At 42.1% G+C, this 17,015-nt stretch overlaps 1 protein-coding gene across 1 annotated transcript; it reads left to right on the forward strand.

Annotated features, from left to right (window-relative positions):
• The first annotated feature begins 987 nt into the window (after positions 1-987).
• On the forward strand, positions 988-14,516 carry LOC119015291 (NLR family CARD domain-containing protein 3-like). The gene is made up of 12 exons (XM_037091145.1): positions 988-1,224; positions 1,530-1,652; positions 1,855-1,962; positions 4,371-4,449; positions 4,589-4,817; positions 4,980-6,759; positions 6,849-7,022; positions 7,576-7,749; positions 8,234-8,407; positions 8,955-9,128; positions 13,593-13,639; positions 13,766-14,516. Exons 1-12 carry the CDS (start codon positions 1,019-1,021, stop codon positions 14,311-14,313), a joined length of 3,816 nt encoding a protein of 1,271 aa, XP_036947040.1. The 5' UTR covers positions 988-1,018; the 3' UTR covers positions 14,314-14,516.
• Positions 14,517-17,015: the final 2,499 nt, after the last annotated feature.

A 17,015-nucleotide genomic window follows, 5' to 3' on the forward strand; every position in this document is an offset into this window, starting at 1 on the left:
GAGGACATCCAGGAGTCTGAAGCTTTATTTAATTAGTACAAATAGAACTTCATCACTGAGCAGCAGTCAGCAGGAACACGTCGGCTCTCAGTGTTAGTACTTAAAGTAGGCCCGTTACGTCACTCGAGTATTTCTGCTCCTGATCACTTCTCAGAGGAAGAGATTCTAATTTTTACTTTGCAGATAAATGTTTTAAATAAACAACAGATGACCAGATTGACTCTTTTAGATTAAAAGATATCAGAGAAACGTGTGTGTTGACTCCGCCACAGCATCATGACGTCATCTAGTGGACTGATCCAAGTCCAGCAGCTGATGTTCTGACAGGAGACGTGACGTCAGTGAGAGACGTCATAGCCTCTCCAGACAAAACCCACCTGAACACACCTGAGACTTTCATATTTTATAATAACACAACAGGTTATTAGAACAATTTCTGCCTCTTGGTTAAATCAACTTGTCAGTATTTGTTTTTAATCAGTTATTTAACACTCCAAGCTGCACAGAAAGTCTCCACAGTCATGAACAGAAGGACAGTGACTGTTTTTATACCCTTTAAAATGTGATAATGTTTATATAGAAATGACATCAATAAAATTCAAAGTAAATATTCTAAAATACATAATGAGAGATTGTCTTTTATTTTGAAGTCAAACTCAGACTGATGACATCACTGTCCCTCCTGCAGGTCAGTGAAGACAGGTCCTGGATCAGTCCACTGTCTCTTTTCTGTCACAAGACATTTTCACATTTGTCTCCAGATTTCACGTCACTGCTGTGAGCAACTTTATTAGTAGAGAACAGTAAAAAACAGAGTACAAATGATTTAATGACATGATTTAGTTTTGGTTTGATGTCCTGCAGCAGCCATTTAGTGAAATATGTATTAATAGAGTCAGTGAGTTGTGGAATAATGTGCTCTGAGTTTAAATGTTAGAAGAGGAAGTCGACTTTCAGACATTTTGTCCTTCAAGAGTGTTTCTGAGCCAAAGGCTGATTTCAGTTGATGTGCAGATGAATGATTTGTGTTTCCTCTCCAGATGAAAGTGTGTGTGAGATGAGCAGCATGAATCAGTGTGAGGACAGAGAGGAGGGAGGCCCTCCCTCTAAAACCACTGGACCTGGACCAGGACCAGGACCTGGACCTGGACCTGAGCCCAGCTGTGTTTCCATCAAGAGTCTCATTAATTTGTTTGATAGACAACCAGCTCCTGCTGTAAAGAGGTGAGCTGTTAATAACATTAATATGTGACTGATTCATGTTTTAACTGTGGAGAAAGATGTTTTCTGAAACCTGATGTTTATTTTCAGCTTCGTTCTTCTTCACTTGAATTTATCTTCTCACTTTAGAAAGCTGCCCAATAGAACCAGTCTTCAACTCTTCATTTCACTTTATTGAATTAGTTTGGTCCAATATTCTCTGAAGGTTTATTCCTGATGTTTTCCACTATTTTATGGACAGAAGCTTCTGTGTCTGAAGACTAGAAAGTGAATTAACATCTCTGGTGGTCTTCTTCTCTGTCCAACAGGAGACCAGCCTCTACTGGACCTGGACCTGGACCTGGACCTGGACCTGGACCTGAGCCCAGCTGTGTTTCCATCAAGAGTCTCATTAATTTGTTTGATAGACAACCAGCTCCTGCTGTAAAGAGGTGAGCTGTTAATAATATTAATATGTGACTGATTCATGTTTTAACTGTGATGAAAGATGTTTTCTGAAACCTGATGTTTATTTTCAGCTTCGTTCTTCTTCACTTGAATTTATCTTCTCACTTTAGAAAGCTGCCCAATAGAACCAGTCTTCAACTCTTCATTTCACTTAATTGAATTAGTTTGGTCCAATATTCTCTGAAGGTTTATTCCTGGACATGGACCTGAGCCCAGCTGTGTGTCCTTCAAGAGTGACCGGTCAAAAGGTCGCCTCATTGATTTTAAGGGAAAAAAACCTCCTGCTGTAAAGAGGTGAGCTGTTAATAACATTAATATGTGACTGATTCATGTTTTAACTGTGGAGAAAGATGTTTTTCAACTCAAGAGGAAAATTTCAAAAAAAGTTAAAATTATTGTTGTTTTCAGCTTGCAGTGCTGTGAACATGTAAACACGCAGGTCGTTTCTGTAGATGCATCTACATCCAACATGTACATGTGCAATATGGCCGTGGTTGGGTTGGTGCGTTCGGGGGCGCGTCAGGGGAAGCGGAGGGTTGTCCATGATGTGATTGTGCCATATGAGCTCTGCCTTCCTTGGCACAAAGACCCGCCCACTCTGTGAAGTATTTGAGAGCTGCCAGGGCGAGCCAATCAGAGGCAGCGTTGGCTTGGCATGTCATGACATGTTTCATGCCTTTTTCAAGGAAAAATAGAATAAGATTTTATGTTCTGTAGTTCTTTTTTAAATAAAAAATATTTCATGTTATTGGCCAAAATTTTAGTTTGTAAATTGAGTAGTTAAACTACAAAAAATGACCGAAAAAGTAGTTGAAATACTTGATGCAACACAAAATATGAATGTAGTTTAACTAGCAGCAAGTTACAGCAAATTGTAGTTAAGCTATGTAGTTCAACTACATGTAGTTTGCATCTCCCCAACACTGGATTCATGTTTTCTGTTAGTTATTCAGAGACATTTGTTTAAAATTGTTGTTTTTTTCAGCATCATTCTTCTTTAGTACATTTATATTCTCACAATTGTCCAGATAAATGAACCATGGTTTGTTCGAAGTATGATGCCACAAAACTAAACTACTGACGAGACTTTTAGGGAACGAACTTTGCTTGCAGCCGCATTGTTGTGATTGTCTCTCCGCTACAGAAGCGGTGGTGTAGCAAGTTAAAGCTAGGGTCTACATTCCTGGACAGCTAGCAAGATTGGAAGTCAGTGCTCCGTCCAAAGCCACGCCCCCACAAACTTGAACGTGCATCAGCAGGGAGAAGGAGTGAGCTGAATATTTCTGGCATCAGTGAAACGTGACGTGTGCACGCGTGGAGAAGGGAGGGACAGAGGGGGCGCAGGCTGAACAAGACACGAAGGCATCTGAGTTTTTTCTGTTCGGGCCGAATAGCACGGATTGGTCAGCTTTTTCTCAGTCCTGCAGCTGCCACAGAGGTCTGATTGTTTTGGTTCCTTTTTCTGAATACATAATGTATTGACTACTCTCAGGATCAATGGCGGTGGGGTGGCCGTGGCCACCTCACCCTGAATCCTGGCCACCTTATTGGCCACCCTGGCCTGACCCCAACCACCCATGCAAGAACCGCATCACAGCTGTCACTGCTTTCTGGCATGCAGATGCTTTCCTGCACTGCGACGGCACTACCGGACACTTTAGATGCACACACATCCTGTCTTAACCCCCTCTGATAGAGCGGTGCATCAGAAATCAGCTACCTGCCTCCACAGCTCCGATGGGGTTTCTGCGGCGTGTCATCCTCTGACCCTCAAGCGAGGTCGTGGGTGAGGCGCTTCCAGCTGCTGGAGGCGGGGACTGAATAATTATTAGTTTAATATATTAGATTAATATCAACCCTGGAACTCTATCATACTGCACATCCTGACAGCTGAGAATATTACTCTCAGACATTGCCCCCCCCTCAGAGGGAACTCCTTTACACATACAGACACTTCTCCCTTCAAACAGGGCAGAGCTCTGTGAGAAACAGCAGGAGAGACACAGACACAACACCTGAGGGAGAAGCAGGTCCGCCGCAGACGTGCACGAAAAAACAAGTGTGTCGCACCGAATGTGTGCCGGTACGGTGTCGTGTTGGGTTGGGCGCCTACATTTCAAATAATGGCTTTGTGTGCACTGAAGACGCTTTATCTGAAACACACACAAACGCTTTAACCAAGACGGCGGCCAAAATCACTGCATGCACCACGTCATACAGTCTCAATATGCGCAAAATAAAAAAAGAAAGAAAAGCCAAGACTTTCAAGTCATCTGTGTCAAGTCTAAGTCAAGTCTCAAGTTATGAATGCCAAGTCAAAGTCAAGTCGAGTCTTTCATCAGTGTTAGTCAAGTAAGTCTCAAGTCATCAAATCTGCGACTCGAGTCTGACTCGAGTCAAGTCATGTGACTGGAGTCCCCCACCTCTGTCATATAGTGTTTGTTTGTGAAACCTGCAGTAAAACAGTTTGTAGATGTTATTCTCACTTTGACTCAGCTGATCTGAGCTCAGTCTCAGTTTTGACAGTATGTGTTAGCAGCCGACTCCTCCTGTCTTTTCTTCAAGTGCCCTCAACTGTTAAATCAGCTGCTGTAGTTGATCTGAGGTTCACAGACTTTCCATTCAAACACCCAAACACTGCAGCAAGTTTGTCTCCGAGTGGACAGACACAATGTGACTGATTCTTCATGATTCCTCCACAGAGTCGACCAGGAGAGCTCAGAGGTTCCCAGAGGTCCGTCTGTCCAGCAGCATCAGACACACCTGGACTCCATATTTATGGTCTGTACATGAACAACAACTACTTTTACATCCAGTCTGTTCACAATAATCTCCATGCTGCACTTTACAGACCAGTGGTGAATCTGTCCAACATGGATCTGATGTTAAATGTTGTCATTCACATGATATTCTGTTTCAGCTGCTGGAGGAGAACATTGTCACTTTTGTGAAGAACGAGCTGAAGAAGGTCCAGAAGGTTCTGAGTTCAGATTACCCAGAATGCTCAGAGAGTCAGAGGGAGGATGAGGAGGTGTTGGACGGTGAGGATGAAGAGCAGAGGAGGAGCAGCAGAGAGGCATTTCTGAAGATCACACTTCACTTCCTGAGGAGAATGAAGCAGGAGGAGCTGGCTGACTGTCTGCAGAGCAGTAAGAGGATTTCTCTAAAGATTTAATGTGATGGATCAATGAGACGATTACTGAAGTATGATGATGATAAACCTGTTTAAATATACAATCTTTAGGGGAATGAAATTGTGTTATTGTCTTTATAAATAACTTCATGAACTTGTTTGTTGTGTGTTTCTTTAGAAAGTCATTCTGCAGTTTGTCAGCGTGAACTCAAATCTAACCTTCAGAAGAAGTTCCAGTGTGTTTTTGAGGGGATCGCTAAAGCAGGAAACCCAACCCTTCTGAATCAGATCTACACAGAGCTCTACATCACAGAGGGAGGGACTGCAGAGGTCAATGATGAACATGAGGTCAGACAGATTGAAACAGCATCCAGGAAACCACACAGACCAGAAACAACAATCAGACAAGAAGACATCTTTAAAGTCTCACCTGGAAGAGACGAACCAATCAGAACAGTGATGACAAAGGGAGTGGCTGGCATCGGGAAAACAGTCTTAACACAGAAGTTCACTCTGGACTGGGCTGAAGACAAAGCCAACCAGGACATACAGTTCACATTTCCATTCACTTTCAGAGAGCTGAATGTGCTGAGAGAGAAAAAGTTCAGCTTGGTGGAACTTGTTCATCACTTCTTCACTGAAACCAAAGAAATCTGCAGCTTTGAAGAGTTCCAGGTTGTTTTCATCTTTGACGGTCTGGATGAGTGTCGACTTCCTCTGGACTTCCACAACACTGAGATCCTGACTGATGTTAGAGAGTCCACCTCAGTGGATGTGCTGCTGACAAACCTCATCAGGGGGAAACTGCTTCCCTCTGCTCGCCTCTGGATAACCACACGACCTGCAGCAGCCAATCAGATCCCTCCTGGGTGTGTTGACATGGTGACAGAGGTCAGAGGGTTCACTGACCCACAGAAGGAGGAGTACTTCAGGAAGAGATTCAGAGACGAGGAGCAGGCCAGCAGAATCATCTCCCACATCAAGACATCACGAAGCCTCCACATCATGTGCCACATCCCAGTCTTCTGCTGGATCACTGCTACAGTTCTGGAGGATGTGTTGAAGACCAGAGAGGGAGGAGAGCTGCCCAAGACCCTGACTGAGATGTACATCCACTTCCTGGTGGTTCAGGCCAAAGTGAAGAAGGTCAAGTATGATGGAGGAACTGAGACAGATCCACACTGGACTCCAGAGAGCAGGAAGATGATTGAGTCTCTGGGAAAACTGGCTTTTGAACAGCTGCAGAAAGGAAACCTGATCTTCTATGAATCAGACCTGACAGAGTGTGGCATCGATATCACAGCAGCCTCAGTGTACTCAGGAGTTTTCACACAGATCTTTAAAGAGGAGAGAGGACTGTACCAGGACAAGGTGTTCTGCTTCATCCATCTGAGTGTTCAGGAGTTTCTGGCTGCTCTTCATGTCCATCTGATGTTCATCAACTCTGGAGTCAATCTGCTGGCAACAAACAAACAAACAAAAGGCCGTCGATCTGCAGAGAAACGTCTCTACCAGAGTGCTGTGGACGAGGCCTTACAGAGTCCAAATGGACACCTGGACTTGTTCCTTCGTTTCCTCCTGGGTCTTTCACTGCAGACCAATCAGACTCTCCTTAAAGGTCTGCTGACACTGACAGGAAGTATTTCACAGACCAATCAAGAAACAGTCGAGTACATGAAGAAGAAGATCAGTGAGAATCTGTCTGCAGAGAGAAGCATCAATCTGTTCCACTGTCTGAATGAACTGAACGATCGTTCTCTAGTGGAGGAGATCCAACAGTACCTGAGTTCAGGACGTCTCTCCACAGGTACTCTGTCTACTGCTCAGTGGTCAGCTCTGGTCTTCATCTTACTGTCATCAGAAGAAGATCTGGACGTGTTTGACCTGAAGAAATACTCTGCTTCAGAGGAGGCTCTTCTGAGGCTGCTGCCAGTGGTCAAAGCCTCCAACAAAGCTCTGTAAGTGTGGAGACGTTTTTTTCATTATGCATTAAATGTGCTGTTATTGACCCAAATAGAAATAATTTTCTTAATTATTCTTTATCCAGACTGAGTGGCTGTAACCTCTCAGAGAGAAGCTGTGAAGCTCTGTCCTCAGTTCTCAGCTCCCAGTCCTCTAGTCTGAGAGAGCTGGACCTGAGTAACAACAACCTGCAGGATTCAGGAGTGAAGCGACTTTCTGCTGAACTGAAGAGTCCACACTGTGTCCTTGAAACTCTCAGGTCAGGATTCATTATTTTATTTCATTATTTCTTGTAACTGTACAATTGGAGCAGGTCTAAACCAGACATGGTAAAAAAATAATTGAAAATATAAAATCTGTCTCATATGTCAGAAGATCACCAAAATAGTTACAATTCATCCTGATGGATGCATGAATGCATTTTATATAAAATGTGGGTCCGTCAGTCTATTCTGCACTCTGGTCCCGATTTACTAATCTCAACAACCACTGGATGGATTATTATGAGTTTTGGTTCAGACATTCACGCTCCCCTCAGGATGAACTGTACATACTTTGGTGATCCTCTGACTTTTCTTCTAGCTCCATCATCAGGTCATAATTTTAATCTGAACAACATGTTGGTTCATGAACAAATATTTGCAAAACTAATGGCATTTACACCAGCTTCAGTTATACTCTGTTTTTAGCGCTGATTAATTAATTAGTGAAAAATAAGAAGATGAATATATTAAACATTAAACACTTAAACACAGATGTGCACTGAATCATCAGGACCCTCAGCTGATGTGTGTTGTTTTGTGTGTCTGCAGGCTGTCAGGCTGTCTGATCACAGAGGAAGGCTGTACTTCTCTGGCCTCAGCTCTGGACTCCAACCCCTCCCATCTGAGAGAGCTGGACCTGAGTAACAACAACCTGCAGGATTCAGGAGTGAAGCAGCTTTCTGCTGAATTGAAGAGTCCACACTGTGTCCTTGAAACTCTCAGGTCAGGATTCATTATTTTATTTAATCATTTCATCTAACTGTACAATTGGAGCAGGTCTAAACCAGACCAGAAAAAAATAATGAAAAAATATTTCTCATATGTCAGAAGATCACCAAAATTATTGCATCTCTTCCTGATGGAAGCATGAATGCATTTTATATAAAATGTGGGTCCGTCAGTCTATTCTGTTCTATTCTGTAGTCTATTCCTATTAACTAATCTCAACAACCACTGTCTGGATTATTATGAGTTTTGGTTCAGACACTCATGCTCCCCTCAGGATCAACTGTTGTTACTTTAGTGATCCTCTGACTTTTCATCTGATGCCATCATCAGTTCATCATTTTATCTGTACAATATGTTGATTCATGACCAGATATTTGGAAAACTAATGGCATTTCAATCAGATCAGTTACACTCTTGTGTACTGAATCATCAGGACCCTCAGCTGATGTGTGATGTGTGTTGTTTTGTGTGTCTGCAGGCTGTCAGGCTGTCTGATCACAGAGGAAGGCTGTACTTCTCTGGCCTCAGCTCTGGACTCCAACCCCTCCCATCTGAGAGAGCTGGACCTGAGTAACAACAACCTGCAGGATTCAGGAGTGAAGCAACTGTCTGCTGAACTGAAAAGTCCACGCTGTGTCCTTGAAACTCTCAGGTCAGGATTCATCATTTTATTTCATTATTTCATCTAACTGTACAGTTGGAGCAGGTCTAAACCAGACCAGAAAAAAATAATGAAAAAATATTTCTCATATGTTAGAAGATCACCAAAATAATTACATCTCTTCTTGATGGAAGCATGAATGCATTTTATATAAAATGTGGGTCCGTCAGTCTATTCTGCACTTTGGTCCCGATTTACTAATCTCATCAGCCACTGGATGGATTGTCATGAGGTTTGGTTCAGACATTCATGCTCCCCTCAGGATGAACTGTAAATACTTTTGTGATCCTCTGACTTTTCTTCTAGTTTCGTCATCAGTTCATCATTTTAATCTGTACAACATGTTGGTTCATGAACAAATATTTGCAAAACAAATGGCATTTCCATCAGCTTCAGTTATATTCTGCATTAGTGCTGATTATTTAATTAGCAAAAAGTAAGAGGATGAATATAACATTAAATCCTTCAACACAGATGTGTACTGAATCATCAGGACCCTCAGCTGATGTGTGATGTGTGTTTTTTTGTGTGTCTGCAGGCTGTCAGGCTGTCTGATCACAGAGGAAGGCTGTACTTCTCTGGCCTCAGCTCTGGACTCCAACCCCTCCCATCTGAGAGAGCTGGACCTGAGCTACAATCATCCAGGAGACTCAGGAGTGAAGCTCCTGTCTGCTCGACTGGTGGATCCAGGCTGGAGACTGGACACTCTCAGGTATGATGAGTTTTGCTGCAGCCACAGATGTGAGACTCTGTATCAGGATTGTAGATGGTTCAGTGTCAGGAGGTCTGCTTTGTTTACTCCACCTCCAGTTGGTCAGGTCAGGTGAAAAGGCAGCATAGCTTGCCAGCAAGCCAATAGATGATGGGAGTAAGTCACATACGTGCAAGTCATGAGCAAGTCTCAAGTCTTAACCTTCAAGTCTCAAGCAAGTCCCAAGTTACTGTGATCACAATCAAGCAAGTCAAGTCAAGTCATTGGTCAAACAAGTCACAAGAAGTTTGTATGAATGTATTCTTCATTTCTGTAGACGCAGTAAAAAGAAGAGGGTGGTTCGTCAGTAATATGATGTAATTGCATAGTTGATCAATTTTATATATTTTTTACAAATCCATGAACACAAAAATAAGACTAGATTAATATCAGCCCTGAAACTGTACCATCCTGCACATCCTGACAGCTGAGAATATTCCTCTCAGGTATTGCCCCCCTGCCTCTATAAAAGGAGGCTGAAAATCACAGGACATGTCTGTTCTGTCCTGAAATGTGTGTTTCTCTTCTATAAAACACATCCTACATCTCGGAGGCGACGTCTTTACACATACAGACACTTCTCATTTCAAACGGGGCAGAGCTCTGTGGGAAACAGCAGGAGAGACACAGACACAACACCTGAGGGAGAAGCAGGTCCACCGCAGACGTGCACGAAAAAACAAGCGTGTCGCACCGAATGTGTGCCGGTACGGTGTCCTGTTGGTTTGTGAGCGCGCATAATGCGCAGCTACATTTAAAATAATGGCTTTGTGCGCACTGAAGACACTATATCTGAAACACACACGCTTTAACCAAGACGACGGCCAAAATCACTGCATGCACCATGTCATACAGTGGCTGAGGGCTCAATATGCACACAAAAAAAGAAAGAAAGAAAAGCCGAGACTTTCCAGTCATCTGTGTCAATTCTAAGTCAAGTCTCAAGTTATGAATGCCAAGTCAAAGTCAGGTCGAGTCTTTCATCGGTATTAGTCAAGTAAGTCTCAAGTCCTCAAATTTGTGACTCGAGTCCAACTCGAGTCAAGTCATGTGGCGAGTCCCCCACCTCTGGTTACGAGTGAAGAGAGGAAGATAAGAAGAAGAGATGAAGATCAGCGACCAGGATGGTTTTAGCACAAACACTAAAGTTTCACCTCTTTCTTCAGACTAGTTTAGTGCCTGTTCAAAATGTGCCTGTCTGATTTCTTGGCCTCTGGTTTTGCTGCTTGATGAACCGCTCATCTAAACTACTTCACACTGCACACTGATTAAAAGGGTCATCAAAAGATTAACATTAAATCTTATCTCCACCATGTCACTGCTGTGTTATGATATTAATAATAACAATAGACTCTCTGTGTCAGATGTCTGATCAGAAAATACTTAAATTCAAAAGATTTCTGTGACACATAAATTAATTTAATCACTGAACAGTGGCAGCTCCTGACAAATTTCTCAGGGGGGGCAACTGTTCTGATGATGACTGAGGTGACCCGTTCAATGGGAAAGTTAATAGGCAGCAAGTCAATTGCCATATATTTTTATTTTCTTGTCAACTTACATAGCAATACCAAATGTAACAGCTACAGGGAAAAGTTACATCCAGGAGTGTTCAGCAAATAAAATGATCTTGGCTCTACAAATGAAGAGTCACAGAGAGAATCTGTGAACATGGACGGATGCGCTTGCTTTACCATTAATTACAAAGGGGACTACATATAAGTCAAAAAAATATGTATTTATTTATAGTAGTTTTTTTAAAATTCCAAATACAAATTCCAAAGAGGTAATGCATTGAAATTGTTCAACACTGCATGAACAATATGGGCCTCGCTATACGATTTCCCCTCTTGGTAGAAACTTGTTAGATGTTTAAATTTGGTCTGGGAGCTCCTGATTGTTTTCCTGCCAATTTATCTTCTTTACCACGATGACAATAAGTAAAATGACCAAGTTGCTCCGTACACTTGCCATTCTAACCTTGAATGTGACTAGCATTGTTGTCACTGTTGTTGATGTAAAGAGCAAATACACATCAGGCCTGTACAATAAAACACAACAACAACAGAGCAGCACTTCCTCGCAACATGTAGAAGTAGAAACATATTAGAGAAAACACGTTAAACATGTAACAGATTACATGTTCAACATGTAATAGATTACATGTTAAACCTGTAATAGATTACATGTTCAACATGTAATAGATGACATGTTAAACATGTAATAGATGACATGTTAAACATGTAACAGATTACATGTTAAAGATGTAATAGATTACATGTTAAACATGTAATAGATTACAGAGGGTTTGTTGAGCCAGTAGATGAAGAAACATGAACAGTTCTACTAGTGGAGAACCCAAAGAGCTGTGATCCAGCAGCAGTCTATGTTTTGCTGCCACAAACTGAGGGACAGTGAGTGACAGTCAGCTGACAGTTGTTCATGTTATATGTGATGACACTTATTATTTAGTGTTGTGCTGTTATTGTCAGCTTTGGTTACACTTATATCTATGTTGTGTTTTCATCTACTGTACTAGTCTTTACACTACAGTGTTCTTCTTCTTTTCTTGCTTTGGCCACATGTTTGTGTGACATCGTGCCAATAAAGACATTTTGAATTTAGAAAAGTAAATAAAAAGATAAATGTACATTGTGAATGCAGCCTGAGCCATGCAGTGAGAATAAACAGGACATGTAATATATATTTTAACAGAACAGATGTGCTCAAGTTTCTATGTGAAGAAATAAAGACTTCACTTCAGACGATCTCTGACTACGACATGAAATATTCTAAAACCTCCTCTGATGTCCTCCAGTGTCTCTGAGCGTACTTCAGCTAATTACCCACCAGGGGGCGACACTGATCCATCACAGACCTGAGAGCACAGACGGAAGCTGTTTCTGTCTTAAACGTTGGTTGTTAAATTGAAACCTGTAATGTAGCCGGGCCCTAATCTTGTGTTTGCAGGAACATCAGGTTTACTAATGGATGAAGTGGATCAGGTCCAAAAGTTCATCCTGTCCAAACTTTTGTCAGTCAGCCTGTCCAACAAACAAATCCTGCTGCTCATTAACACACTGAACAATAAGTGACTGAAGGGACAGACACTACGGATCAGTGGAGACAGGTTCTGGGTTTGAAACCTTCACTAAGTCACCGTGCCGAGTCTCCTTCACCCGTAGTGGCTCCGACCTGCTTTCTCTTCAGGTCTCAGTGATGTGGTGCTACCGGGCCATGTGAGATCAGCTCTGCACATCTTGGAGCTGTTTTCTTTCAACACTTTAATATAAAGTGCTGCCAAACTTTTGATGACTTGGCTCGAACACTTTTCTCTTCTGCAGCGTTTCTAGTTTCTGTCGCCTCCGTGGCCTCCGATATGTTGCAGATGTGTAACGGAGCCGATTCAGAAAGGAGACGGTACAACTCTGAGTAGCTTCCTGTTTCACTTACTGCTGTTCTCCTTAGGAAACCAGACCTGTTGCACTGAATGTGTTTTCCTAACGTATCTTCCTCTCTTTGTCTTTGACTATGAAGTGAAGCAGCTCGCTCTGTGCCACAGCGCCTGTATTGTAACGTAAACCAGTTAATCCACCATGAAACTGGTCAGAAACTATTTTCATAATTGTTTAAATAGGTTTGTCGCAGCCCTAAAATATTCTGATATAAAATTTAAATGGCCTCAAACATGACATGAAGTTCTCCTCACAGTAACTGTTACTGCTGTAATATACATCAGATATCAATCCAGCACCAAACTATAGTCACATGAACATGTCAACACATGAAACCATGAAACTGTTTCTATCACAAACAGCTTCAGTGACACTTGTGAGGTTCTGGAGGGAAACAGTCTGGGAGTCTCTGTCACTTGGTTTTGTGTCAGAGGTCGGGAACCAACGTCCAATGTTTTCTGATTGATTTATTACGTATAAATTGTATTTGTGTCTTTGCACAGTAAAACAAAGCAGCAGAAACACAGCAAGAACAAAAAGCAGACTGTGCAGCTGAGATTCAGAAAAGCCCTCCAAGCTTCAAACAGGAATCGGACCTCAAAAGTTCTGACGTCCAAATCCAAAAGTCCTATAATATAGAAACATGAGCACAAGTTGACATTGGATCAAACAGCAAGCGTCAGGTCGCCCACAGGAAACAGCAACAACATCCAATAAAATAAAGAGGACGTGATAAATCCAACAAGAGGTTTGTGTGTGTTCTCAGATGTTGTCGTCCTCTTTCACACACACCAACATCCTGTGGCTCACTCTCAGTGTGTGAGGAGAGAGGCAGAGGTGAAGAGGTTCAGGGAGAACAGGGAGAAGCAGCCTGATGGGCAGATTGTGTTTCTGTGTATGAGAGTCATGTCATGTCCATGTTTGCATGCTGAAAGAGGATGTGCTGCTCTGACCCCCCTCCTCCTTTCAGGGTGGAGCCTGCTGGAGTCCGATGGTTGACACCAGGTCTGAGGAAGTGTGAGTGTCTTTTTACTGTCATTCATCAAAACACTGTGACATCACTCATTCACATCTGTGATGTCATCATCACACTGATGACACATTAATAACTGCAGCTGTGTTGTGTCTTTTTCTCTCCATCAGATTCCTGTAAGCTCACAGTCGACACAAACACAGTCAGCAGAAGAATCAAACTGTCTGACAACAACAGGAAGATGACGTGTGTGGAGGAGGATCTGTCATATCCTGATCATCCAGAGAGGTTTGAATCCAGGTGGCCTCAGCTGCTGTGTAGAACTGGTCTGACTGGTCGTTGTTACTGGGAGGTCGAGTGGAGAGGAAGAGTTTCTGTATCAGTGAGTTACAGAAGAATCAAAAGGAGAGGAGACAGTAAAGACATTGTGTTTGGACTGGATGATCAGTCCTGGAGTCTGGAGTGTGATGATGGTCATTTCTCTGTCTGGCACAATAAGAGAAGAACAGTCATCTCCTCCTCCTCCTCTTCCTCCTCCTCTGGTAGAGTAGCAGTGTATGTGGACTGTCCTGCTGGCACTCTGTCCTTCTACAGAGTCTCCTCTTACTCACTGATCCACCTCCACACCTTCAACACCACATTCACTCAACCTCTTCATCCCGGATTTGGACTCTTCAGGTCCAGTTCTGGTTCCTCAGTGCGTCTGTGTGGTGTTTAGTGTGCAGAGTCTCCTCCTGTCACAGAAACATTGTCAGTGCTGAACAGTTGAGTCTGTACAGGATCACAGTCACATCAATCTTTCAGCTTCTTGTAATAAATTCATCATCAACTTTGTACAAAATGATTCAAACTGATTGAAAAGATTCTTCATTTACATTTGAAACTTCTTCCATTAAATTGTGGAAATTGTGTTGACTTGTACTTTCTGTCATGTGTTGTTTTGAATTCTGGCTCTTGTTCCAATAAAATCCACAACTATCAGTGAAATGTAAGAAACAGAAAACACTGTTGAAGTCCGGCTGTATTTTCAGGACGTTTGTTGGATTTGAATCTCATCTGTGAAAATAAACAGCTGTGAGAAAAGGTTAATGGGTTTGAGTCTTGATTGAGTTTTGGGTTTGACTCTTATAAACTCAGTGAAGTTTGCAGTACAGAATGAAAAGCGTCCAGAGAAGATCTTCCAGTTCTCGGGGGATTGGTAGTGTGATGTGTCTGTTCCTGGTTTGTAGTAACTCAGGTTACAGGTTCGACCTCTGCCTCCTCCAGAAGGACCTGGGATGGAAGCAGGGGATTATGGGAGAATGAACCATCAGCAAGTAAACTTTTATGGAAGTGTGAGTATCTGTCAAAGTTTAAAATCAACTGTTTCTAAAGTGGTTCCACCTTCCTGCTCAGTTATTCCGACGTATTCATTTATTCTGCCAGTTACTGTGATGGAGCCACGGCGGTGTCTGGAATCCAGCTCCCACCTTGTAACTTCTCCTGAACCTCCTTCATTAAAGGACCAGATGAGACAAGGGAACAAGTATCGGAGCGCTGGGCGGTCCGGACCTGACGCCTCCCGTGGTTGAGTTTGAGGATTCTAACAGTTCTTCAGCACCATCAGTGCATCAGAAGTGACAGTCGACCATAATGATCATTAAATAGAGACCCAGTGGACCAACAGCCCAACATATGTGATCCACAAGCCAACAGCAGCTCCCAGAATGTGTCCAAACCTAAAGTAGCATCACGTCCACCAACACCAAGTCATGACATCACTCACCTGAGCAGGTACGCTCACCAGACTGAGGGATCAGTAACAAACAAACTCAGTGAGGTCTGCAAATACAAAACATCATTCACAAACTAAAGCATTTAGTTTTGCAAACAAGAAATGTCCGTATCAAACAAATACAACATGCTGCAGAAACAAATACAGCAGGTTTTACACACACAACGAAACTTATTTCTTCATGAACAAAAAACAATTCTACAAGCACGAACAAAAAAATGTGTAAAAAGTGACTTTTGTCTCTCCTCTTCCGTCTTGCTGATCCACAAACAGATGCCAGTAAACTTTCTAACAAATGTCCTGTAATTCAAACTTCACAACAGCAGGTGGCGCCGTTGAGTCAATTTAAGGCCGGCAGGACGATTTTTTCCCCTAAAATTTTATTTTTAATTTGTCTATTTTATTGAAGGTCGCAACAGGATGTGCAGGGTTAGTTGCGGACTGTCTTGTCACATATTGTGGTGAAAGTAATTTGATGTTGCTTTTGTATTGAAACTTTTTCAGTGGAATCCGTCACATTATGAAGTGCTGTTTGGTGTTGAGCATGAACACCGTCACTGGTTCCTGATTGTTAGTATTGATTTTTCAGCTATTGAGAGCACATATTGACATGTCACATACAGTCTATCATACAGGAACAGATCAAGTGATGTATTTGTTCAGACTTGTGTTCAGCTCTGTGAACTCTTCATCCTGCACCTTGATACCAAAGTAGTTCTTGTTGCAGACCACATGCAGTAGAGCTCTTCTGTACTGTTGAAGTGGACAAACATATTGTATGTACACTGATCTGAGGTCTTTATGGTGCATACAGGTAATATATCCATCTGAAAGAAGAACACTCCTCTTGGATTCGCTTGGAGAAACTGCTGCCGAGCTGAAAAAGTGCCAGGATGTAACAAGGTACACTTTAATTACAGCGTCAGATTTAATATGAGCCACTTGTCACATATGACTATAGATGCAGCGACACGTCATGATGGAAATTTGTAGTAAATCATGTTGGTGTCATAACATCTGTCAAACAAATTAAAAAATTTAAAAAAATATGTTTGTATCTCATTTGAAAAGTTTGAGCTGTGATTTTCTTCTTCATATGTCAGAATTACATTTGATTACATATTTTAACAAAGCATGTAATACCTGTCATAATGCTTAATTGCAGTTGTAATACCTTACAACAATGTCAAACAACTGGTCAGCACTTAAGACAAAAGAATGAACTTCAAGGGATGATATTTGCTCAGGCAGACAAACAAAACCAGAAACATAATGTGGAGCATTGAATGATATTTCCAGAGGATAATAGATCATGAGATGCACGTGCATGTATGTGAAGTATCTGGTGAATATCAGCCAGAAGAATAGAATCAGTCCTGCTGGTGACTGCAGGACTAAATGCAGATGTATATGTCAAACATGTACAATGCCAAGTTTTCCTCTCTTGTAACATTACAGGTGAATATTACACAGGTGCATGTGGCACAAAATTAGTAGAATCTTTTTCTTTGAAAAATGCGGTTGTTGGGGAAGGACAATAGTTGTTTTCACCTGGAACAACGTTCTTATCTTTCTTCTGTTTTGATGACTGAGTATTTTCTTGTGCTCGTCTATCAGCACTTGACATCTTATAACAAATATAATGT

This window comes from Acanthopagrus latus, chromosome 24 (assembly GCF_904848185.1).
Source record: "Acanthopagrus latus isolate v.2019 chromosome 24, fAcaLat1.1, whole genome shotgun sequence".
NCBI lineage: Eukaryota > Metazoa > Chordata > Actinopteri > Spariformes > Sparidae > Acanthopagrus > Acanthopagrus latus.

Bases quoted from the DNA above. Each gene is read 5' to 3' on its own strand.
- LOC119015291 (XM_037091145.1), top strand. From the start codon at position 1,019: ATGATTTGTGTTTCCTCTCCAGATGAAAGTGTGTGTGAGATGAGCAGC. The intron at 1,225-1,529 runs GTGAGCTGTTAA...TCTGTCCAACAG, and splicing joins CCAGCTCCTGCTGTAAAGAG to GAGACCAGCCTCTACTGGAC. The intron at 1,653-1,854 runs GTGAGCTGTTAA...TATTCTCTGAAG, and splicing joins CCAGCTCCTGCTGTAAAGAG to GTTTATTCCTGGACATGGAC.